At 43.1% G+C, this 26,433-nt stretch overlaps 1 protein-coding gene across 7 annotated transcripts in view; it reads left to right on the forward strand.

Moving 5' to 3' along the window:
• Nucleotides 1–14,614, forward strand: part of EML1 (EMAP like 1) — a 132,595-nt gene extending 117,981 nt beyond the window's left edge. For all 7 annotated transcript variants that reach the window (XM_083435348.1, XM_083435347.1, XM_083435344.1 and 4 more), the window contains 7 exons: nt 3,836–3,903; nt 6,501–6,589; nt 8,315–8,412; nt 9,628–9,715; nt 9,911–10,006; nt 10,333–10,463; nt 12,331–14,614. In XM_083435348.1, the coding sequence (XP_083291474.1) occupies nt 3,836–3,903; nt 6,501–6,589; nt 8,315–8,412; nt 9,628–9,715; nt 9,911–10,006; nt 10,333–10,463; nt 12,331–12,456 (696 nt within the window). In that variant the 3' untranslated portion in view covers nt 12,457–14,614. The remainder of the gene's footprint in view (nt 1–3,835; nt 3,904–6,500; nt 6,590–8,314; nt 8,413–9,627; nt 9,716–9,910; nt 10,007–10,332; nt 10,464–12,330) is intronic.
• Nucleotides 14,615–26,433: the final 11,819 nt, after the last annotated feature.

Consider the following 26,433-nt stretch of genomic DNA (forward strand, 5'->3'; position numbering starts at 1 on the left):
TCAAGACTGGCCCGTACGGGCAGGGGTACCTTTACCTTTAACAGGAAGTCAGAGCTTGAGGGAGAAACAAACCATTAACAGTGTCTTAGCATGGCAAGGATACAGTTTTGCCTACAAAACCTACAAATAGGGATTTATACTGGTCCTTGAATGAGTAAAGGTAAAGGGACCCCTGACCATTAGGTCCAGTTGTGACCGACTCTGGGGTTGCGGCGCTCATCTTGCTTTATTGGCCAAGGGACCTGGCGTACAGCTTCCAGGTCATGTGGCCAGCATGACTAAGCCGCTTCCAGCGAACCAGAGCAGCGCACGGAAATGTCGTTTACCTTCCCGCTGGAGTGGTACCTATTTATCTATTTGGACTGTGACGTGCTTTTGAACTGCTAGGTTGGCAGGAGCTGGGACTGAGCAACGGGAGTTCACCCCGTTGCGGGGATTCAAACCGCCGACCTTCTGATCGGCAGGTCCTAGGCTCTGTGGCTTAACCCATACTGATTGACAAAAACTAAATAAGACTGATCTAAACTTGTAGAAAAGGTACTCTGATATTAAGGTCCTTTGGGAGAAGTGGAAATGGAATTAATGTTGCGGTATTGCTTAGGCTTGTCCGTTCCCATTTAAGAGCTTACATCTTGCTTTTTGAACTTACTCTTCAGAATGCAGAATTATATTGGTTTTATACCAAGTTAATAGTCCTGACTTCCCCCAAAGAATCCTGAGAATGGTAGCTGATAATTTTGTATCACAAGCCTCTACTGCACCTTCTCACAGTTGGCTTAGCAAAGGGAATCTGTAGCTGAGCTGCCCCCTCAGCAATGTCGTTCTGTGTCAGAAAGACTGGAACGAGGTGGCTCATTTGTTTCCCCCAGCAATAATGGCTTCTGCCCCTGTCTGCTTGTGTAGTCTACTTGACCGCTTGGAGCAATAGCCAAACGCAGTTCAAGCAAATATCACGTTACTGACAGTGAGTCTGATGACACGGATGAGTTTTTATTTCAAGAATGGTATGCTTCAACTTGAGAGACTCTTAACATTTGAAATCCCATCCAGTGCAGCACTGTACAGGCATTCCTCCAAGCTGGATATACCTGCTGAGCCTTGGTCATTTCTGAAGTTACATTTCAGCCCGCTAATGGTAAATTTCAGTTTGGCAAATCTCAGTTTATGCTGGTGAGGGTGACCTTCCATAGTCTATGAGGAATCAACTGCTTTTGCAGATGAGAAATTATCTCATTAACCAATTAACCAAATTATGGTTTGGTGCCTGGATGATAATAAATAGGTCTGCTCCAAAACTGATCTGTCTTGCACTGGGACAAAGGTGGGAATGATATTTCTGTTGTGAAATAATGTTGGTCGTTAGGTATGGTGTTGTATCTCATGCTCACAGAACAAGCTCATTCCTCACTGGGCTGTTTTGAGGGTGGGGGATGCCCCTGAAGTTTGTTTGTTTTCCTCCTGAACATATTTTGCACTTCTGTAAACCTTGGGGTTCCTGTGCATCTGCTGATCATATATACTGTAAATATTAAGTGGGCATGTTTTGGAGATAACTCAGCACATAAACACTGTCAGTACACTGATGGAACAACAATATGACAGAATAAAAGCTCCCAACTCTCAAAGTGTTGGGGGGCAGAGCCATGGACATTGCAAGGATTCTTGTTTGGGGACACAGGACTTTGTTGGGGGGCAGGACTTTTGTTTGGGGGGGGCAGGACCGATGTGTTTGGTCAGTTAGTTAAGTATTTCTATGGTTTTACTTGATCAGGGGGGAGGCAGCTGGGCCCCCTTGGCTATGCCCATGAGCAGAGCTGGTGACCGTGTTCCTAGTCCCCGCCATGTGCGTCTGACAAGAGGGCTGTTGAAGTCACTGGGTTTAAACAAGCTTACTCTGTCACAGATTGCGGCCGTACTCTTGTAGTGAATGGACATAAAAATAAGCAGGAAGAGATTAATATTTATTAACTCTTATTATTTCCCATTCCTCTTGATTATCACTTGTACCTCTCAGGTTGAGTTCACCTCTTGCTCTATAAGAAAAAATGTGCATCGACCGCTTTGTGAGCATGGTGCTGATGAAGGCAGATACAGTGGTACCTCGGGTTACGTACGCTTCACGATACATAAGCTTCAGGTTACAGACTCCGCCAACCCAGAAATAGTTCTTCAGGTTAAGAACTTTGCTTCAGGATGAGAACAGAAATCATGCAGCGGCGGTGGCAGCAGGAGGCCCTGTTAGCTAAAGTGTGCTTCAGGTGAAGAACAGTTTCAGGTTAAGAACAGACCTCCAGAACGAATTAAGTACTTAACCCGAGGTACCACTGTACTTAATTTGCTCTGAGCAGCAGAAGCCAATTTTGTGTGGCGGTCGGCCTGTTGTTTGTTAGGCATCACTTCACCTGAACATGAAAACTAGCACCTTCAGGAGATGCTGAGGTAGATTCCCATGTTCTCTCCCAAGCACCACTAGGGGTTCCCAAGGCCTGCAGAGGTGGCTTTGTCTTAGAGCCCTCCTAAGTATATTTCTGAAACCCAGGCACCTCCGCTGCAGTCTGCTTCCCAAGTCAGTCACTTTTTAAAAGAAGGAAGCATTTCTTTTCTTAAATGGCAGATTTCCTGAAAGATGTTCTCCTTTTTGAAAACAGTTCTACTACTATTACTATTACTATCACCAGTAATGACCATAATATTCTGGTCGCTTTATGCAAAAGTCTCTTAAGCGAATTAACAAAAGCAAAGCAATGAAATCAATTAAAATACACTACACTTTGTTGTTACTGCTGACAATTAGATCTCCCTCCTGCCCCTAACCTTCACCCAGGGCAGGTTACAACAACGAAAACAGTGCTATTTAAAACAAACTAAAGCCATCCAACTATTAGCCAAGGGCTTTTCATCCCAGTGTATTACATATTGTGTATATTTCATATACACAGGCAGAGAGCCTTCTCGGTAGTGGCGCCCTTCCTGTGGAACGCCCTCCCTTCAGATATCAAGGAGATAAAGAATTACACAACTTTTAGAAGACATCATCATCATCATTATTAATAATAATTTATTTATTAATGTGTTTTTATTCATTTGAGCGATTTCTGTAGCACTTAATATCTAAAAATATCTCTGAGTGGTGTACAGAAAACTTAAAACAGCAACAGCAAAATAGTACAAGAATGGAAGTTGGTAATAAATAAATACGGCTAAATTCCTTCTTCTGACACATTTCCCCACTCAACATCTCTCAGTCTCCTGGCTCTCACCCTCAGGCTGCCCACAGCTGTGTCCCACCAGCTGCATTGCACACACCCAGTTTCAGGCTACAGCAGGCTGGAAATTTTGTGAATTTCCCAGGTGCTCCCATATTGGACTCTCCTCCACTCTGTTCTTTCTCTGGCCTCTGCACAGGTCTCCTCTCCCAGCTGCTTTTATATATATCATGGATGCCACATCTGTGTATTTCTTTATATATCTAAAATATATTACATAATCCATTTCTGAGTGTGTATTAAACATATACATTGTACAATAATAATATTTCTTTACACCACCATATTTCGGTTTTTAAAAATAGGTTAGGTTTTTGTTCAGATTCCCCATCCCAGAGGCAAAACAGCCTTTGGCATTTGACTTGGTAACACTGAGGCTCAGCTTCTGCATATAGCAAGGGTACAGACCATGCCTGCTGTTTTATAAGTCCCACTCCTTTCAAAGAGGACTCCCAGGTGAAGTGCCTAGTACAGTGAGCTCTTTGAAACTTAACCATTCCAATATGCATTATTGTTACAGATTGCTATAACTGTTGCTGTAAATATGCAATTTCTTTGAAACTTCGTAGGATCCAGCACAGTCTTCTGGTTTCCATCCTTCAGGGTCCGTGGTTGCAGTAGGAACCCTAACTGGAAGGTAAGAATAAGAAGAGCAGGGGCACTTGCTTTGGGGGTAGTCCGCAGTCGTAAACCCTGGATACGTATTCATATAACCCCTCGTGCAGGCGTGCAGTGAAACTTTTCAAAGGGGAACAGTGAGAGCCAGATGCGCCAGCTTGCGAGCCAGATGGGACAGTGTTGCATGTGTGAACACCACGCCTCTCTTGCTAAACCAGGCAAAAGCTTCCTGGGCTTTGGGAAGGAGGCGCCAGGCTTTAATACAGTGGTGCCCCGTAAGACGAATGCCTCGCAAGACGGAAAACCCGCTAGACGAAAGGGTTTTCCGTTTTTCAATGCGCTTCACAGGACGAATTTCTCTATGGGCTTGCTTCGCAAGACGAAAATGTCTTGCGATTCTTGCGATTTTTTTTCGCTCCTCACCCCCTTTTTCTAAGACACTAAGCTGCTAATAGCCTTTTAGCAGCTAATCCGCTAATCCCTTAAGCCTTTAATAGCTGCTAATAGCCGCTAAACCGCTAATAGCGCTAATCCGCTAATAGGGTTGCTTCACAAGACAAAAAAACCGCTAGACGAAGAGACTCCTGGAATGGATTCTTTTCATCTTGCGAGGCACCACTGTATTTTAATAATCTAATTTACCGGGAACATTTAGGGGACTAGCTTAGTTCCCCTAATCCACTGATTGCACACCACTGCCCTCATGGGGACAGCCTTCATAATTTTTCATCAAAAAAGTTCTCCTCTTCCTAATGTCCACCCACTACTTGAAGTGTTTTATTTCTTGGTGAAATATGCAAAGGATGGAGCAGAATGACTCAGAAACTGAGTTCCCATCGTCAAAGTCCACTTCCTGTCTGCCCCGTCTCCCTGGCGTCTTTCTTTCCAAAGGACCACATAAAACCAGTGATGTGGGTTTTCTGGGAAATTTTCCCATACAAATTACCATAATTTGAAGAGGGTACTTTGCATAAGACGTTTGCGATGCTTTGGAGGGTAATCTAGTATAGCATGCTTATGCTACATGTTTTTAGCAAGCAAGGCTAAAACTGCCAGCTTCCCTAATATTGCATTTGGAAATTGACATACGTTCATTATATGAAGCACTGGAGACTTTTCCGCCCCATAGGGTCTTAGTACAAGGTGCAAAGTGTTTTGCATTTGTAAAAGGCAAATATTCCACACCAGCAAAATATTTCCCATGTGTCAGATGTTGTTAATCCTGACTGTCTCAAAGCAGTAATGAGCTACAGTTTAATAACATTTGATAATATATTTCGATTCTATAATGATGAAAACGCTTCTCGTTTATCTTCTGCTTTATATTTGTCACAAACAAAGCCATCTTGCCTTTCGTTGTTCAGTTTCTGGTTCCCACACAAAGTTACTGTTCGGAAATGGAGAATGGTTTGGTGAGGGCAGTGGGCTAAGGGGTGGCATGATCAAGGTTTATAAAAGATGCACATGGTTTGCAGAAAGACAAGTTTTTCTCGCTTCTCATAATACTTAGAAATTGAGTTCGTTCAGTAAAATGTATCCACAATGGATTCAGGACAGGTATGGTGCCTGCTTATCCCATTATCCCTATCTCTACCCACTCTACCCTTCCTGCATAATAATAATAATAATAATAATTTATACCCCACCCATCTGGCTGGGCTTCCCCAGCCACTCTGGGTGGCTTCCAACCAAATATTAAACTATAGTAATACATCAAACATTAAAAGCTTCCGTAAACAGGGCTGCCTTCAGATGTCTTCTAAAAGTTTGGTAGTTGTTCTCTTTGACATCTGGTTGGAGGGCGTTCCACAGGGCGGGCGCCACTACCGAGAAGGCCCTCTGCCTGGTTCCTTGTAACTTGGCTTCTTGCAGTGAGGGAACCGCCAGAAGACCCTTGGCGCTGGACCTCAGTGTCCGGGCAGAACGATGGGGGTGGAGACGCTCCTTCAGATATACTGGACCGAGGCTGTTTAGGGCTTTAAAGCTCAGCACCAGCACTTTGAATTGCGCTCGGAAACGTACTGGGAGCCAATATAGGTCTTTCAAGACCGATTTTATGTGGTCTCGGTGGCCGCCCCCAGTCACCAGTCTAGCTGCCGCATTCTGGATTAGTTGTAGTTTCTGGGTCACCTTCAAAGGTAGCCCCACATAGAGCACATTGCAGTAGTCCAAGCGGGAGATAACCAGAGCATGCACTACTCTGGCAAGGCAGTCCACGGGCAGGTAGGGTCTCAGCCTGCGTACAGATGGAGCTGGTAGACAGCTGCCCTGGGCACAGAATTGACCTGCACCTCCATGGACAGCTGTGAGTCCAAAATGACTCTCAGGCTGCGCACCTGGTCCTTCAGGGGCACAGTTGCCCCATTCAGGACCAGGGAGTCCTCCACACCTGCCCGCATTGAGGGGAAAGTACTGAAAGGGGCTTCTGCTGTTCAGCTGAACACGCTTAGATGCCTCTCTTTTATTGGAAACTGTGAATTAGATCAGAATCGGAGACGGACCCTTTGTCTTATCCAGCAGGGTTGTTGCTATGTTTCTTTGTACTGCCCCACTTCACCCCCTTGCCAGTTCTATCTTATACAGCTTGTTGACTTTTCCTTCCACTGTTTTCAACAGGTGGTTTGTGTTTGACACCGAAACAAAAGATTTGGTCACCGTACATACAGACGGAAATGAACAGCTCTCCACAATGCGTTACTCGCCAGGTTTGGCATTCTTTGTTCAGCTGTTTGAACAAAAAAAGGGGGGGCACTGAATACTGTATAAAAAATTGTTTGTCAATCCCTAAATATCACAGTCTTATATTTTATGCTTTTGCTGTCAGCGTATTTAATCACTGGAGATAAAAAGGTGCATAGCTTAATGATGGATTCATTTTTAAATCTTCTCTTTCTTGAATAGAAAAATTGACGCCTACTTTGGACCAGCTCAAGTGACCTGTGGTTCCCTTAATTTGCCAATTTACAGGAGCACTTTTTAATATGGCAAAGGCGCCGTGAGCTGACCTTTTCAGTCAGCTCGCTTAATTTTAGTGTGGTGCCAGAATGCAGCTCATGCATTGTGTTTAAGAATACATTTGAAAAGCATGTGAATCGTGTACCGCGTCACAGTGTCGGTATACAGAAAGAGGAATTTGTTTAAGGCTTTAGGGAAAAGTATTCCATCTTGTTCTATATACCATGTTATTGTCACCAAAAGTATACATTTATATTCTGCCTAATCGCCCTGACAGGATCCTTAACACAAAATATGAACTAAAACTCCCATGTGTAAAACAGATCAAAACCCCAATTAACTTAATTTCATGGCTAATATTAGCAAAATAATAATAATAATAAAATGGCGGCATAGAACAAATTAATAATGTATTTAATGGTGTTTTTTTTAAAAAAAATTGATCCACCTTGGAATTTTCTATGAAAGGCAGTATTAAAACACATTAATTAATTAATACATCAGTCACCTCAGCCCACTATTTGAAAGGCTTCCTGAAACAGCTTATGTGGAGAATCCCACAACACAGATTCTGCCACTTAAGGGACCTGCTTTTTATACATACTGGTATAAAGGCCAGGCTGTGGCACCTGAAAAGGGCTTTCTCAAATTCTTTATTTTAAGCCCATGTGGAGAGGTATATAGGTGAAAGAGCAACCTTGCCATTATCCTGGTCCATGTATTCCCCCCCCCCCCAAATATCCTATAAAATTCATGTAAATACAACAATTTCAAATGTTCCTTAAAATGCTTGGTTGGGACCAGAAAGAGGACATTTCTGTGGCTGGGCCTAGGCTCTGAAATTCCCTCCCAAGAGTGATATGTCACTCCTCTTTAAAGATCTTCTAGGAGCTAGTGGAAACCTTATTTTAAGATAGCTTTCGGCTTGTAGATACGTGTCTTACAATACTGGTTTTAACCAACCTCACCCAATCTGGTAGCCCAAAATATCCAGAGGCCACAACTCCCATCCAACACAGCCAGTATGAGGCGATAGGAGCTGTAGTCCAAACTTCTTCACTTAGTACTAATAACTTCTGATGCCGCTAATGCTGTATTGTTGATTTTCTGATGCTGTACATAGTAATTTAAATATTTTGGTAGCTGATGTTTTAGATTATTAATCTTTGGTTATTAGACTTTTGTGAGGAAATGTAGGGTGTGGATGTTTTCAGTTGGGGATAGGAAAACGTGGTCCTTCAGAGGCTGTTGGATTCCAGCTTGCAATTCTGCAGCTGGAGGTTCAGAGCAGTAGCATTAAATATAGCAACATCTCTAGGTCCACAGGTTCTCCATCTCTGTTTTGAATAAATAAACAAAGGAAGTAGTTTTGCATTTAATCTTATTACTGAAATTCCGGTCCGAGGGGCGTTGCTTCTTCCTAATCAGTGTGATTTCAGCCTTATGATAAAATATGTATTCTCTTTGTTTTGCAGATGGCAACTTCTTGGCAATAGGTTCTCATGACAATTGCATTTATATATACAGTGTTAATGACAATGGGAGGAAATACAGTAGAATTGGCAAATGCTCAGTAAGTGATCACATAATTGTTTAAAAATCATCTCCAGCCTTTCCCTTTTTTTTCTTTCTTTTTTTTTTTTTTTTGGTAAAGTTGTTTAACATTCTCTTCGTGATTTAATTTAATATCCCTAAAGGTTCGGAAATGGCAACAACCCTTTCAAAACATTTATAAAATAACTTTAACAATATTCTGTAGAAACACTGCTCATTTTCCAATGCTAAATATTTAGGCAAGCATAATTATTTCCAAAACTTGCACAATATATTCTTGTGGAAGACTATTGCGTGAGAAGTTTGGTAATATTGAAGACATCTTTTTAATTATTATTTTTTAAACAAAACAAGAACAAAAATACACCATCTGGAAATGAATTTTGCCCTCCACCCAAAAGGATCAAGGTGCGAGAGAGTTGAGGAACACAGCATGGAAAAATTCTATCAAGGACCACACATTGGTCTGGATAGGAAACAGCAAAATACCTACAAAAGCCTAAGGCTAAAAAAAGGAGTGTATGCAGCTCACATGCCATTCACACAGATAGAAAAATCAGTTCTGGATGACCTGCTTGCAACATAAAACTCCTGTCTGGAAGCATCCTTCATTCTTTTAGCTGCAAGAGACTAGCCCACAGCTATCTCTCTGAGAGATATGAATTGTTCTGAATTCCGTTCCAGTAAAATCACTAGCAACTGAGAGGTTGAACCTTTGATGCTTACCTAAGGAGGCTTTCTTATTCAATATACCTAGTTTACAGTCAAGATGGCTACAAGGTGGATCTATATGACAGGCAAATAAAACCTTTCTTTGACATTGATAGAGGGTCTAGAAGCTCCCAGTTCCCCTGACAAATCCACCAGTGGAAGGATAGTTTGTTAGGCTTGTAAAGATGTATCTAAATACTGATGCCTATTACCTTTTTGTGTAGCCCAGACGACATTTGAGCCACTACATCCTCCCCTTTGGTTATATTCCATGTGAACTGAACTTTGGGAGGCATGGGCTACTATTTTCTCCCAGCCCAAAGAGCACCTGGAACGTTGGACTGGAGCCTATGGTTCCAATATGGTGACCTGGGTTGCTACCAAACACAGGTCACCCACTGCTTTGAATGTAAACAAAGCTTCAGTGTGCTTTTCCATGCAGCTTTTTATATGTGCTCCAGTGTAATTCTATTAGGGGATGTTATGTCGCTGGAATTAATATAATGCATCTCTCTCTCTGCAGGGTCATTCCAGCTTCATTACTCACTTGGACTGGTCTGTTAATTCTCAGTACCTTGTGTCTAATTCAGGGGACTATGAAATCCTATACTGTGAGTAACAAATAGTATTCTGCCCTTGGTACAGGGTTCATGCTTGGCTGCTAGTGGATTCCTAATATGAATCACAAACCACTGCAGAGCAGACATTTGTTTTTGTCTCTTAAGTTTCTTTACTGTACAAGTTAATAATCAATGTCACCCCCTCTCTCTCTTTCTCTCTCTTGTGCTCCTCCCCTTATTTTATAGGGGTTCCGTCAGCTTGTAAACAAGTAGTAAGTGTTGAGACCACTAGAGATATAGAATGGGTTACTTACACCTGTACTTTAGGATTCCATGTTTTTGGTAAGTAAATAGTAATAATAATAATAATAATAATAATAATAATAATAATAATAATAATGTTCTTGTTTGTACCATGCCCATCTGACTGGGTTCCCCCAGCCACTCTGGGCGACTTCCAGCAAAATATTAAAAAATAATTAAATGTCAGACATTAAAAACTTCCCGATACAGAGCTGCCTTCAGATGTTTTCTAAAAGTTGTGTAATTCTTTATCTCCCTGACATCTGATGGGAGGGCATTCCACAGGGAGGGTGCCACTGCCGAAAAGGCCGTCTGCCTGGTTCATCCCAAACATTTCAGTAAAGAAGTTCTTACTCTTGTTTCAGGTGTGTGGCCAGAAGGTTCGGATGGCACAGATATCAATGCTGTCTGCCGCTCGCAGGGGAGGAAACTGTTATCGACCGGTGATGACTTTGGCAAAGTACACCTCTTCTCTTATCCATGTTCACAGTTTAGGGTAAGGTACCAGCCACGTTATCCTTGCAGTTGTAAAAAGGATTATTTTGTAAATAGCCATCAATGAAAGGGATTAATTGTTGTGATTTGTTTTTCTTGATGTTATTGCTCCTAACTATTTTATTGGGGATTTGAGGGGAAACTTAATCTATAATAAAACACATAATTATCATAATTAAAACTTTCATGCAAGTTAACATGAAGATTATTGACAAATTGCTTCTGATATACTGTATTTTTCTGTGTATTGGATGCCCCCATGTATAGGACGCCTCCTATTTTTGGGTACCCCAAATTAGGAAAATGGGGAAAATAGCCCTGACTTGTTGAAATTTGGGGTGGGGGGGGGGAGGATTGCCCAGAGGCTAACATCCCCACGCATCTAACAGGCCACCTATCGGCTGTTCCCTCGCCGGCAATCGCTGAGCTTGGGGGGGCAGAGTTGAACTTTTTTTGGCGGGGGGAAGAGTGGTGAAGCTTTTTCCTCAATTACTCTTAGCACTTCTCGCCTTTTCCACAAAGCCTCCCTACAGTATTCTGCTTGCCTCCTCCCACTCTGCCCGCCTTACAGCTGGGAGGGAGGCTGCCGGCAGTCCGTTTTTGCTGCGCAGTGTCTTCGCACGGCTCCATTTGTGCGCGTGCAGCGCGACGTTACACAGGAGGAGCGCGGCGATTGAAGTAATATCCCCCCTCTGTGCCTTTAACATCAGCGAAACATCACACCTTGCACTCCTCCTGCGTAACGTTGCACCGCCGCACACAAATGGAGCTGCGCAAAGATGCCACGCAGAAAAAACAGACCATACACGCAGCCTCTGCCTGTAGGGCGGGCAGAGTGGGAGGAGGCAAGCAGACCGAGAATGCCCCACAGGGCATTGCTAGAGCAAGTTCCGTATTTATTTATATATTTAATTGCTATATTCCGTGGATAAGACGACCCGCGTTTTTAGACCTAAAAAATGGGGTTAATAATAATAATAATAATAATTTATTATTTATACCCCACCCATCTGGCTGAGTCTCCCAGCCACTCTAGACGGCTCCCAATCAAATGTTAAAAACAGTACAGCATTAAATATTAAAAACTTCCCTAAACAGGGCTGCCTTCAGATGTCTTTTAAAGATAGGATAACTGCTTCTTTCCTTCACATCTGAAGGGAGGGTGTTCCACAGGGCAGGCGCCACTACCGAGAAGGCCCTCTGTCTGGTTCCCTGTAACCTTACTTCTCGCAATGAGGGAACCGCCAGAAGGCCCTCAGCGCTAGATCTCAGTGTCTGGGCTGAATGATGGGGGTGGAGACGCTCCTTCAGTTATACAGGTCGAAGGCCGTTTAGGGCTTTAAAGGTCAGCACCAACACTTTGAATTGTGCTCGGAGACGTACTGGGAGCCAATGCAGATCTCTCTGGGAGCCAATGCAGAAGACACCCTCGGCTTATATATGGAAAATACGGTACATGCCCCCCACCAAACCCAATAAGACATTATCGCTTCAGTTGCTCTTCAAAATCATGCTCTAGTGCACTCCGCTTGCACATTGCATGTGCCTGCTGCAAACAGCTGGATAAAATCTGTGAGCACCTTGTCAAAAACAGCACGTATTGCTGCCTTTACCGCCCCCCAGTTAGACCGCACAAAATGAGTGTTGTCCCAAGTGTCTTTGTTGGGAAGTGCAGTTAACAAACACAGGACAAATAGCTTTCTTTTTCTCCCCCCCCCCCCCCCCAATATCGTGGTTTGATCGATTGAAGCAATGTGACATTACTTCTTTGTCACCTGGCATACAGCTATTGGTTACCGTAACTTGTTGTGTTGTCATTGTTTACACTTCCATTGCTAATGACCCTCTCTTTTCACAATATCTTCCAGGCTCCAAGTCATGTGTATGGTGGACACAGTAGTCATGTAACCAACGTCGATTTTCTATATGAAGATACTCATCTCATTTCCACAGGTGGAAAAGATACCAGTATTATGCAGTGGCGAGTCATTTAGAGTAAAGCTTCTATGAGCATACATGTGTAACCAAGGACTGGCTGTGAACCTAAGTTCTGTACGCACTGTATATGTAAGAGTTAACAAATGGTTGCCGTCTAGCCTAGTCACTGTGATTTTTAAGTTTCAAATCCTTACAAACCTCAGGAAAGCTAAGTTCTTGGCTGGCTGCCGTACTTATTTCAGTAATTCATAAAGTATCACTTAAAAAGAAAAAAACAGCAACAGCAGCAGCAACAACACATCGTTGCTGCTCTTTTTGTTGTACAACATATGAAGCTGTACAAGTCTAAAATGAAGTATTGACTTGGGTGCTTATGCAATATATATGAACAGGACTTTTCTATTAAATAGTCACAAAAAAGCTTATTGTAATATTACATATATGTGCTTCACAGTTTCATTATTTATACTTTGTGCTGTCTAGCTGCGTAGTTAGAATATCTATAGTCGGAAAACTGATGGCATTCCCATAGATGGCAGCAGCAAAGAATTTGTATGGAAAACTTCACCCAAGCTCAACAAAACAGAGTGAACAAGCCACTCAGTATGGCTGTTCCGTGGTAGTCATTTTAATGGGACTTGCGTAAGTTTGTCATAAGAAATGAAACAGATGTTTCACTCAGCAGTACTTTCTGGGTTTTCTGGCTCCCATAGTAAAGAACTTGTTTGAATAATGTGAATGTTGGAATAGTCATTAACTTGCAATTTTTCCTGGCATAGCAAAATATTAAAAGTTCAAGGATACAATCTAGCAAAAGTTGGTTAAGACTTGACTTCCATAGAAAAACTGGAATGGGGTTTGTTTGTAATCGACTTGAGTCTTAACTGGTTTCAGTGGAATAAGCATTTGCTAGATTGTACCAATATTTTCTCTCTCTTTGAAATCAAGCAATTTTAACTTGAATATCTCAGCAGGGATTACAGCTTCAGGTAATCTGTTTTCAAGGTGGAAGCTTTTCTCACATATATGTTCACAATTCCTTATTGAAAAATAACGAACCAATATGGCCACATCTCCATTATTCAGTTGGCAGAGTGAACCCTAATCTGTATATTGATCAGCATGTATGCAACTACCTTATACACGTGTAAAAAAAAACAACAAATTAGCAATTCATAAGAAATAGTAAAGCATTCTAAGCTTTACTTGCCTGTTGCTTATGGATATTGTATATTCGTATTTTAAGGTCAAGTAGACAAAAATATAAAGGGATCCTTTGAAGCGTACCACTAACCTGCAGAGGAGAGATGGGGAAGTAAACACAAATAACTGCTGAGAAGACCAGCTGGACTGCACAAGCAACCCAAGTCTTCTCTTGGGGCTGCAGTGTTTTTAGGACTATCAACAAAGTAATGTGCAGGTCATGACATGTGTGCCCCAGGAGCCTTTGCAGTGTGGCAGAGGGTGCCTGACTTCAGATCATGTGCTGGTCATAAGAGTTTGATCTGCAATGGAGGGTGTGACCACAGCATCCCTGAGAGATGCCTGTCCACCTTTTGCTTGGATACTTCCAGCGAAGGAGAGGCCACCCACCTCCTGAGGCCATAGTTCCACCCTTGAGCAACTCCTGCTGTTAGGAAATTTCTCCTAACGATCAGCCAAAACCTGCTTTCCCGCAATTTCCACCCGTCGGCTCTAGTCCTTTCCTCTGGCGAAGCAGAGAGCAAGCTTGCTCCATCTTCCGATGCAGCCATTTGGGACAGCAAAACGTGGGGGGATGTCCAACACCGCAGTGCATAAGTTCCACCGTATCCCCCCCACCCCCCGGTGTGTTTTGCATGGACCAATATTTATAGTATGAAATAAGATTGTGTTTTGCAATGAAGTAAGAGAGGAGGTGGCATAAAATAGTTAAGAAGGCCTTATTCGTTTTGATTGTGACACAGACTGAAAAATTATTGTTTACATTGGGGAATGTATCTAAAGACTTTAAACGAGCAGCGTTGTTGTAAGCAGGCTCTGTAAAGCTCAATAGGAAAGTTTTCTTTTTCTTACAAAGGATAGGAACATGTGAATTAATTGAGCTCTGAAGCACGGGTTGTTGAGAGTTATTTCGATGAAGATTTAATAAGTTTTTGAAGCTTTTTTTATTACATCTTCAACCTGCTACACTGAAAGTGCAGGACACCAATAAACATCATGTATCAAGAAAAATTGTCCTGATTTGTTTATATCGCACGACTCTGCGTGGATTAAATTCTGCATTGAAGCTGTGATATGCCGTAGCAACAGCAAGAACAACATTTCCTTTGTGTTTTCAATTACAAATTGGGATAAAATTTTCTGAAAATATCGATGTCAGATTTACCAACATGGATTATATTTTCAAATTCCTGTTCAATCCTTGATTTTGACAAGAAGCAAGTTTTTTGGGTTTTTTGGAATGATTTTTATTTGGTTTTACAAATCTGTTCACATTCACATTCATCTGTAGTAAAAAAAAAAAAAGACTTTGCTTCTTTAAGTAACTTTTAAACTGCATATTATAAATCCATCCAGTTTACTGTCCTCCATTGTATCCAAAATCTATGTATCATTGCAAGAGTTATTTAAAACCTGCTAAAGAGTTCAAGTGTTTTACAGTGGTCTTTCAAATATAATATAAATTTGTCCCAATCTTTATTGAAGTTTTGATCCTCCTGGTTTCTGGTTTTGCCGGTTAATCTTGCCATCTCTGCATAGTCCAATAGTTTTGTCTGCCAATCCACCCAGGGTAGGTATCTTATCTTCTTTCCAGCTCTGGGCAAAAAGCATTCTAGCAGCCGTAGTAGCACACATAAGCAGTCTTTTCAATTCTTTCAGTATCTCTGCCCCTACAATTCCTAAGAAAAAAGCTTCTGGTTTTTTATAACAAAGGTTATTTTAAGCATTTTCTTCAATTCATAATATATCATTTCGCAGAATTTCTTTATCACTTTACAATTCCACCACATATGATAAAAGGTGCCTTCCTATTCCTTACATTTCCAACAAACATTTGAGCTGGTCCTATACATTTTTGCTGGTTTGGTCGGGGTTAAATGCCAGCGATACATCATTTTCATATAATTTTCTTTTAATGTATAGCACACTGTAAATTCCAAATCTTCTCTTCATAATTTTTCCCATGCTGTATAAACAAGTTTTTTAAAAAACCAGTTCTGCGAAAAACACAAACAATTCTCACACATTACACACACACACACACACACACACACACACACATCTATATCTATCTATCTATCAATCATCTATCTATCTATCTATATATATATTACACATATACACTCCAGGTTTCCTACTGTAACCAGCACATAGTACTGGATACAGGAATATAACTGTATAAATATAACTTACATATTCATTAAAAATATGCTGCAGAATTACAGATTATTTTTTGGTCTTTAATTTTGCAAGCAGTTTTGCATATAATTAGTTGGGCTTTTAAAAAACAAAACAACAGTGCATGAGCGTAAGTGAATGCTCAATGCAGGAAGTATTGCAGTGTGACCAAGGAAACAAAAACAGAGACAAACTCTTAAGAAAAATGCTAGAAATGTTTGTTTGTTTTTAATGTGCATTTGGGAAAATGCAATTTTCTAAAGAAACCAGGCACATTAAAAATGCCTTTTTATACTACATTTTCCCCTTGGCTTCTAAACGGTAATTACAGAGTATCTAGGCAAATCTCAGTCAGGAGTTGGAGAGTGCAGGCAACACCACCAAATGGGCACTCAAAAAAGATCTACTTGGCTCCATTAAAAGACCCTGGGTCTTCAGACGACCTTTGAGACCAGGTAACCTAGTTATTATCAAATGGCACTAGTCTTTTCCTTTAGTGTGTATGGTTTTGTTTGTTATAATAATAATAATAATAATAATAATAATAATAATAATAATAATATCTTTATTGTCATTGCCCCCTTCGGGGACAACGAAATTACTTGGCTGCTCCATAAAAACACTAATTAAAAAATATAGTAAAATACAGCAAGGGAGATTAGATGACTTTCAAAGTCCTGGCTTCCCATTCAGGGCCGAGATCGCTCTGGAGAAGAAGCTGTTCTTAAGACGGCTCGTTCTTGTCTTCATTGTCCTGTATCTCCGTCCCGACGGCAAGAGCTCGAAGAGACAGTGACCAGGATGCGATGGATCTTTTACTATGTCCAGTGTCTTCCTATGGCACCTTGTGGCATAAATCTGCTCTAAGGTGGAGAGTGGGCAGCCAACAATGCTCTCTGCTGCCTTAACAACCCTGCGCAACCCCATCCTGTCCTGGGTAGTACAGCTTCCGCACCACACACATAAGCCATAAGTAAGCACGCTCTCAATGGCACAGTGATAGAAGGCAAGCAGCAGTTTCTGCGGAAGATGGTTTTTCCTTAGTATTCTCAAAAAATACAGTCTCTGCTGCGCCTTCTTCACAAGCCCCCTTGTGTTGACACTCCAGGACAGATCCTCTTGTAATTCAATGCCCAAAAATCTGAACATTGTTACCCTCTCCACACAGACCCCATCAATCAAAAGTGGCTGGACATTGCTCTTCTGTCTCCTAAAGTCCACCACAAGTTCCTTTGTCTTCCTTGTATTTATGAGCAGGTTGTTAGCTCTGCACCACTCTGTCAGCCGCTCCACCTCATCTCTATAATCCATTTCACCCTCCCTTTCAGAGATGAGCCCAATCACGGTTGTGTCATCTGCAAATTTGACAACCCTATTACTAGGGTGAGTAGCGACACAATCGTACGTGTAAAGAATATAAAGGAGCGGACTGAGTACGCATCCCTGTGGTGTTCCTATGTTAGTCTTAAGCATATTAGAGGTATAAGGGCCCAACCGAACCCTCTGGGGGCGGTCTGACAAAAAGTCCAATATCCACCCACAAAGTGATAACGGAAGCCCCAGATCTTCCAGTTTAGACATCAGACGTTGTGGTAGAATGGTATTAAATGCCGAGCTAAAATCTAAAAAAAGCAGTCTGGCATAACCCCCCCGCTGCTCCAAATGTGCAAGGACGGCATGGAGGGCAATCGCCACAGCGTCCTCTGTCGATCTTTTCGTTTTATAAGCAAATTGGAATGTGTCCAGTCCCTCTGGTAGGCAGGCAATGACATAATTTCGTACCAGCTTTTCAAAGCACTTCATGATTATAGGTGTGAGTGCTACTGGACGAAAATCATTCAGATCTTCCGGGTTAGGTTTTTTTGCTATTGGAACGATAATAGAGGACTTTAGGCAGGATGGAACAATAGCCTGGGCTAGTGATCGATTTAAAATCCCAGTGAAAACTCCTGCTAGTTGATCTGCACAGTCTCTCAATACCCTTCCAGCTACCCCATCTGGCCCTGTGGCCTTCCTTGGGTTGATTCCCTTCCCTTATACAGTGGTACCTCGGGTTGGGGAGACGCGGGTGGCGCTGTGGGTTAAAGCCTCAGCGCCTAGGGCTTGCCGATCAAGAGGTCGGCGGTTCGAATCCCCGCGGCGGGGTGCGCTCCCGTTGTTTGGTCCCAGCGCCTGCCAGCCTAGCAGTTCGAAAGCACTCTTGGGTGCAAGTAGATAAATAGGGACCGCTTACTAGCGGGAAGGTAAACGGTGTTTCCGTGTGCAGCTCTGGCTCGCCAGAGCAGCGATGTCACGCTGGCCACGTGACCCAAAAGTGTCTGCGGACAGCGCTGGCCCCCGGCCTCTTTGAGTGAGATGGGTGCACAACCCTAGAGTCTGTCAAGACTGGCCCGTACGGGCAGGGGTATCTTTACCTTTACCTCGGGTTACAAACACTTCGGGTTACAGACTCCGCTAACCCAGAAGTAGTACCTTGGGCTAAAAACTTTACTTCAGGATGAGAAGAGAAATTGCGTGGCAGCGGCGCGGCAGCAGCAGGAGGCTCCATTAGCTAAAGTGGTGCTTCAGGTTAAGAACGGTTTCAGGTTAAGAACGGACCCCCGGAATGAATTAAGCTCATAACCAGAGGCACCACTGTATTTCTTTTGCATTAATGTTTTGCTTCCAACTTGAGTCTCTCTCTCTTTTATAAGGCAAAAGTGAGGTATAAGCATTTAAATGAATAAATGTGCAGTGACTTTCCTCCCAGGACTAAAGGCCCCCTCCCCAATATCCAGACTCGAGAGTGTGATCCTGAGGGCAGTGATAGTCTTGGCACTGTGCCTAGTGAATTGCCAAGTGGAAACTTTTAATGTTCCAAGTTTCGTGTTTTGCTTTTTAAAAAAAAGAAAGATTAAAAACATGAATTTCTCCGTTTCCTCCCAGCTTCTGTATTCCAGTACTATATTGGACCAATTAGGCATTACTGGCATATTTCTGTATTATTTTAACAACCTTTTTATATAAAAAAAGAATAAAACCATTTCCAGAGGAGGAGGAGGAAGATTTTGGATTTGATATCCCACTTTATCACTACCCAAAGGAGTCTCAAAGCAGCTAACAATCTCCTTTCCCTTCCTCCCCCACAACAAACACTCTGTGAGGTGAGTGGGGCTGAGAGACTTCAGAGAAGTGTGACTGGCCCAAGGTCATCCAGCAGCTGCATGTGGAGGAGCGGGGACGCGAACCCGGTTCACTAGATTACAAGTCTACCGCTCTTAACCACTACACCACACTGGCTTTCCAGAGAAGGAGTAATAGTGCTCAAGCATGCAGCAAAGAGGGCACAGGTCTGTTCTTTAAAGATGTGAATCCAAGCACTATTTTTTTTGTCCTGGAGTTTTCCCCACAGAAACCCACTCTTCAGCTAATCCAGAATGCGGCAGCAAGACTGGTGACTGGGATTGTCTGCCGAGACCATATAACGCTGGTGCTGAAAGACCTACATTGGCTCCCAGTACGTTTCCGAGCACAATTCAAAGTGTTGGTGCTGACCTTTTAAGCCCTAAATGGCTTCGGCCCAGTATACCTGAAGGAGCGTCTCCACCCGCATTGTTCAGCCCAGACACTGCGATCCAACGCCGAGGGCCTTCTTGCAGTTCCCTCACTGCAAGAGGTTGCAGGGAACCAGGCAGAGGGCCTTCTCGGTGGTGGCGCCCTCCCATCAGATGTCAAGGAAATAGACAACTACCCGACTTTTAGAAGACATCTGAAGGCAGCCCTTTTTAGGGAAGTTTTTAATGTTTGAAGTTTTATTCTGTTTTTCAGGTTTTGTTGAAAGCTGCTCAGAGTGGTTGGGAAAACCCAGCCAGATAGGCAGGATAGAAATAATAAATTTTATTATTATTATTATTATTATTATTATTATTATTATTATTATTATTATTTTACACTCAATCGGTGCAAACAACAATTCACGTTTCCCCCCAGATTGTCGATTGTTCCAATTCAGCTTTAAAGAATGGGTTTTCGTGGGGACAGCTCCGAAGCAAAAACCAGAGTGCTTGGATAAGGAGCTTTAAAGCACGGACCATGCCTGGAAAGCACATAGGTAAAGTGGATAAGCCCAGAGCGTGGTTTGCCTTTTCACCACTCGCTGTTTACCCACTTCAGATCCCCCTACCCCAGAATGTGGACAAATGCAAATGCTACTTTTTGGATCGAAAATCGACAAAGGGTTGGCAGTGCCCATCATTCAAGCAAGCTAGCCCTACAACCCTCCACCCTGAACTTGGGAATCGGAAATAACAGGGGGGGTGGGATCATGTACAGCATGGTTGCATATACCCGACAAGAAATATAATTGTTGGGAAATCCATATTCCGTTGGAAATAGCCATTGCCTGCCTGAAAGTATGAAGTCTTAACAGTGAAGAGAATCTTCCCTCGTAAGTTGGTTCCGTATTGCATTATGTGGCTTCCCATCCTATCCTTCCTCTCAGGATTAGTTTCACCCTTACTGATGAGGATAGCCTGTATCTGTTTGGCTTTTTTAAGGGAAAGGGCCATAACTCAATGGTGGAGAATTTGGTTGGCATGCAGAAGGCCCAAGGTTCATAGAACCATAGAACTGTAGTATTGTAAGGGAGCCTGAGTGTCATCTCGACTTACCTCCCTGGAATACTGGAACGTTGGTTAATTGATTTTCCAAAACAAAGATATATGAAACACATACTCTTACATTCAACATTTTTGTGTCTTCTTATTTACCATGCGCAATATTGCACCCGGACTTCCTTCCTTCCCTACATCGGCTTTCAGAATTAACACCCTCTCTTACAGATTCTTATTTACGCTCTGTCCACGTCACAAGATTTATATTAACCCTGCTACAGTCTTTAAGCTTCTACAATTATTCCGTATGTCCTCAACAAATTTACTCCACTCCTCTTTGAACTTTGCTACTTTTTGGTTCCGAATCTTATAGGTCATTTTCGCCAATTCTATATATTCAAACATTTTCGTCTGCCACTCCGTTCAAGTTGGGATTTCCTGGGTTTTCCATTTTTGAGTTACTAGGATCCTAGCGGCGGTTGTGGCATACACAAATAATTTATGGTCCTCTTTTCTTAATTCATCCCCTATTATCCCTAGCAAAAAAGCCTCTGGTTTCTTTGGAAAAGTGTATTTAAAAGGTTTTTTTCATTTCGTTATAAATCATGTCCCAGAATTTTTTCATTTTTTCCACATGTCCACCACGTGAAAAAATTCACCATCTTTTAATTTACACTTCCAACAAGCTTTGTTACTCACTCTATACATTTTTTGCTAGTTTAACCGGAGTGATATACCTCCGGTACATCATTTTCATTAAATTTTCTTTTAAAGTAGAACACTCCGTAAACCTCGCACCTTCATCTGGAATGTCAGTTAAAGCACCCATGACAGATGGCCATCCAACCTCTGTTTAAATATCTTCAAGGAAGGTTCGATCCCTGGGAGACACCCTGGGTGCTGAGGTGGATAGGCCAACAGAATGATCTGGCTTGGTATAAGGCAGTTTCCTGAGTTCTTTCGTTATGGCAACTGGACAGTTGACATGCAGAAAAGCCATTAACATTTCACCTTCTGAAAGAAATAGCAGTAACAGCATGGATACGTTCAGTCCTGAGGAAACATTCCAGAAGCTTGGGAACAACGTCAAAATTGGCCAAGTGACCATGCAGACTGGAAGTTGGCCGGTGGCTATGCAGATTCCTGCATGCGTTGACCTAGCAGCAAAGATAGGCACTAACTCTTGTCGAGTTTTGGCAAGGAATTTATTCTCTCTAGATTAGAATGTGCAGGACCACTCTCTTTTCTAAAGGAGCTGCAGGATTGTTTTTAACAACATGCTTTTGGCCCAAGTAAGTTTTCTCAGAAGAACATCTCTCGTGAAACTCTGAACCTGTGTGCATGAGCAAAGTATGCCCCAAACACTCTACTCCACAAAAGTTAATGCTATAATAAACTCGCTGGTCTTTTAAATTGCCACAGGGCTATTTGAAGTTTCCCAACCAGTGACTGGTGTCCTGCCGATACTTATTTTATTTGGATGTATTTATTGAAAAATATTAACCACCCTTCAACAAAAGGTTCCAGGAGGCGTGCAAGAAGGACGTTCACAAAATATGGTGCGCCAAAGTGAATAAAAGGAATTCAAGCAACATATGTGTTTATTTAAATCGAACAAACATTTGAATACTAGGGGCTGTGCTTCTCACCCCACTTGCCACCATTAAACCGCTAGTACTTCCCTAGACAGCATCTTAAAAAGCAGAGACATCAGGAGAGGAGGCTAATTCCATCCGTCTATCTAAAATGCTTACACTAATGAAATAAATAAATAAATAAATAAAATAATAATAATAATATTATTAATAATAATTTATTTATACCCCGCCCATCTGGCTGGGTTTCCCCAGCCACTCTGGGCAACATCCAACAAAATATTAAAATACAGTGGTCTGTTAAACATTAAAAGCTTCCCTAAACAGGGCTGCCTTCAGATGTCTTCTAAAAGTCTGGTAGTCGTTCTTCTCTTTGACATCTGGTGGAAGGGTGTTCCACAGGGCGGATGCCATGACCGAGAAGGCCCTCTGCCTGGTTCCCTGTAACTTGGCTTCTCGCAGTGAGGGAACTGCCGGAAGGCCCTCGGAGCTGGACCTCAGTGTCTGGGCAGAACGATGTGGGTGGAGACGCTCCTTCAGGTATCCTTCAGGTAAAATGACCAGAAGAGCATGCCATTGATTTCCTCCTTTTGGCTGAAACTCCACAAACATGGGATGACGTCAATGTATTGGCATATACGTATTATGATCGATCGATTGATTTTTTTATGCATGCAAAGACTGACCGTGATGCTGTAACTTCATTCTGGGGCAAGTGATGGTGGAAACGATATCTAACGCCAGCTCATAGTGGTACGCACTTGTAAATCCTGAGTTGATTTGCCGAAGAGGGAAGAAGTGCGCAACTAATGCACCTACTGGCTACCTCCGCTGAGCATTGACAAAGCAAAAGGAGGACTTAGCAATGTGGCAAGTAGGTTGTGATGCTCCACTGGCACATTTTGCCATGTCCTCTCACCACCACACTTACACAATGGGGACAAGAGAATTGCCTTGCTGGCTCAGACTATGGTCCATTGAGTCTCGCATTCCTTTTCAAAAAAATGGCTGGCGCGAAGCCTTTTGGTGCTCAAGAGCAAGGCATGAAGGTGACAAGTACAGTTGCTGTTTGTCCCCTGTATCTGCACAGCTAAGTCCCATTTAACTATCATGGCTAAGAGCCAATAGGAATATAAGGCCAGTCGTAAATTCATGCTAATACAAGATGACATCGTTCCCTACGGTGGCATTTTCACTGCAAGGAAGAGGCACTTGTGGGATTCTCTGCCCTGGGTGCCAAAATAAATTGGCTGTCCTTGGGTAGCAAAAGCGACCTATTGCATGAGGTGGTGTGTGCTTGTCTAATGTGTGCGTGGTGAATTTGGGCTCGGGCTCGGGCTTGGTAGTGGGAGGTGGAAACTTGCTCCTCCGCCTCAGGCAGCAAAATGTCTTCAGCTGATGTTGCAATGAGTCCAAGTCCAGCATCCAGTATTTTCACCTTAAGACGGCAATGGCTAACCTATGTCCGTCCCGATGTTGTCCAGCTCCTCCAACTCCCATCAGGTTATCCACTCCTAGTTTAAAACAGGGAAAGGGAGGACCACTGTCTGAGACTTTGCGGTGTCTGAGAAGACAATGCAGCAGGACTACCAAGTTCTCAATCACCACCACTCAAGGCAACTGGAATTGCATTGCTCAATGCAGTGGCAGACCTTGTGCCATAGTCCTGTGCTGTTAGCCAAGGCAGAGCTCAGCGGAGGGAGAAGCCAGCCAACCAGCCAAGTCTCAAGGAGGGTACTTGCCTGGTGGCAGACTGGTCCAGTCCAGTCCAGTTCTAAGGTCATGAGTATCTCAGTTCACGTAGTCAAACGAGAAAGCTGAGGGTCCAAGGTCATAAGAAGAAGCAGGGAGGTCTGGTCAGGAACAATGAATGTTGTTTCCAGCAACTGACCGAGGCTGGCAACCCTGCTGAAGAAAGCTGGAGCCAGCTGGTTCTCATCAGGAGCAAGAAGGCTGATCAGCAGCAGGTGGAGTGTCACTTCGCCTTCTGCTCCTTCAGGCTGCTACTCAGCAGGTGAAGCCAACTCCTGGCCCGTGACCTTGGGGTCTCAAATTTCAGCAGTGCCCTGTGTGACACCAAAATTTATCACCTTCGCGACCAAACTGGTCACAGTCACCTAAATCTGCCTCTGTTCAGTGCCACAGGGGTCACTGCTGACATTATCAGGCTTTTTTTGTTGGGAGTCATTCTGCAAAGAAACAGTAAAGATGTTTGTACCTTTAAGAACTGTTTCTGTGAGCTTTGGGCAGATTGGGCACAGTTGGGCATGACTACAAAAGCAGGAAAAGTTGCAGTTTGGATTTGCCTGCAAGAAAAAACACCCACAAGCTTTGCTGTTTGTTGTTTTGTAATAAAACCTTTATTTAATTTGGTTTTACACCGATCTCATGGTGTCATAGCTTCTGTCATCTGCCACCAGAGGAAAAAAACCCTCTAACATTTTTAATTTTGGCATCTCAGCCACAATCCTCCTTCCCAAAATATCTCCTCCCATTTGAGATAAGCGTGTTTAGGTGACAGGTGTGGCTGATCCATGACCCAGGAGCCACATGCAGTTCTCCAGCTCCTTTGGCGTGCCCCCCACAAGCCCAGCGAGAATGAAAATCAATGGAGAAGAATGAATGGATGATGGATGAATGAAGGGAAGAGAGTTTCGGTGCATGAGAGAATACAGTGGTGCCTCGCAAGACGAAAAGAATCCGTTCCGCGAGTCTTTTCGTCTTGCGAAGCAAGCCCATTGACGGATTAGCGCTATTAGCGCTATTGACATTTTAAGGGCTAAAAACGGCTTTTTAAGGCTTAAGGGATTAGCGGTTTTGCTGCTAAAATGCTTTTAGCAGCTTAGCGATTCAGAAAAAGGGGTTTTGGAGCGGAACCCCCCCCCCCCGAAAATTTTCGTCAATTTTCGTCTTGCGAAGCAAGCCCATAGGGAAATTCGTCTTGCGAAGCGCCTCTGCAAACGGAAAACCCTTTCGTCTTGCGGGTTTTCCGTCTTGCGAGGCATTCGTCTTGTGGGGCACCACTGTAATGATGAATGAGGAATGAATGACAAGGAGGGGGGCAGATGGGATGTTCCACCCATCTTCCACTTTGCCCCACCCACCATCAAGTGGTGTGTTGCCTCCACCAGTTCTCCCAAGGGACTGCAGCCTTCAACTCCGAAAATGCTGCCCACACATGAATTAGGACTTTAGGCTTAAATGGATAATAATCAGGGACCTTTGAATGACCCAAGACAAGACAGTCAATAAGGAGGAGTGCCTACAATTGTCCTAGAAATTCTTTGTAATTCTCAGGATAATAGTTCTGGGCTCACAAGCCTGAATTAAGAACATCTATGAACTTTACTTAAACAAGCCTGTTTAAAAATCAGAAAGGTTTAAGAAATGAGAGGGTTCCTGTCAACCAGCATTGGCACCTTTGTGATGTCTAAACAGAGTGGATGTGTTTTGGGAAAAGATGTATTTTGGCATCCATCTCTTAGGAAGTTTCTGCGAGTGGGCATTTTGGAGACCACCCCAAGGTCCTCTTAACAGAGCAAATACTAGGTTGCCCAGATGGGAATGTGTCCGTTGAGCTGGAAAAAGTCCCCCACCCCAGTCTGAGGGCCCGGGACAAAAATTACTCCAAGAAATTGGTTTGTGTTTGTTTTTGTCACTGGGGGGGTTTGGTTCTTGTCTTGGCAATGTTAATGTATTGGAATAAAAAAGTATATTTTTCCCCAAACAGAAACTGATCCAGAGAAGCAGGCTTCTTCTGAGATATCCCTTGTTTGGTTTTGAGACCTTTCACTGCTCCAAGGACACTTCCAAAACCAGTTTATTGTGATAATGGTCCTTCTGAAGCCTGCGAGTTCCCAGCCTCTCCAACATCTCCATGACGTCACCCACACCAAAGCGCCGCCCTGCATTACCCCCTCCCCTTTAATCCGGATTAACTGCTTCCAGCTTTTATTATTATTATCGGATTTTCCTGAGAAACGGCAAATCCGGGTAAAATCGAGGGGCGGGGGGCGGCATGTGATGGCATTTTGATGAGGACGACGTCATACAGACGCTGTGCAATATGTCCATGCGTTGCGCAAAGCAGAGTCCACAATAAACTGCCCCGTTACACTGAAATATACATTGCAACCACCCCGAAAGGGTTTGGGTTTTTGTTGTTGTTGTTGTTAAAATAATAATAATAAATCTAGATTAGTGATCATAAAGGAGCCCCAGCCCTCCCCCGTATGCGCGTGAATTTCCAGATTAGGGTCATAGGCAGGGGCTTTCTTTCTTTTTCCATTTCAAAAAATAGTTCCCCCCCCCAAAAAAAAAGGCTAAATCGGGATAAAAGCGAGGAAGAGGGAAAGGGCTGCAAATTCGATGCCAAGGCGTCTGGTGCGCGCACGAGGAGCCCCCCCGCCCCAACCCCCACCCCAATATCCTGCAAGAATCCACGACCGCTCCGGAGGCGCGCCTC

Source organism: Podarcis tiliguerta (genome assembly GCF_965153285.1).
Source record: "Podarcis tiliguerta genome assembly, chromosome: 1".
Classification (NCBI taxonomy): Eukaryota; Metazoa; Chordata; class Lepidosauria; order Squamata; family Lacertidae; genus Podarcis; species Podarcis tiliguerta.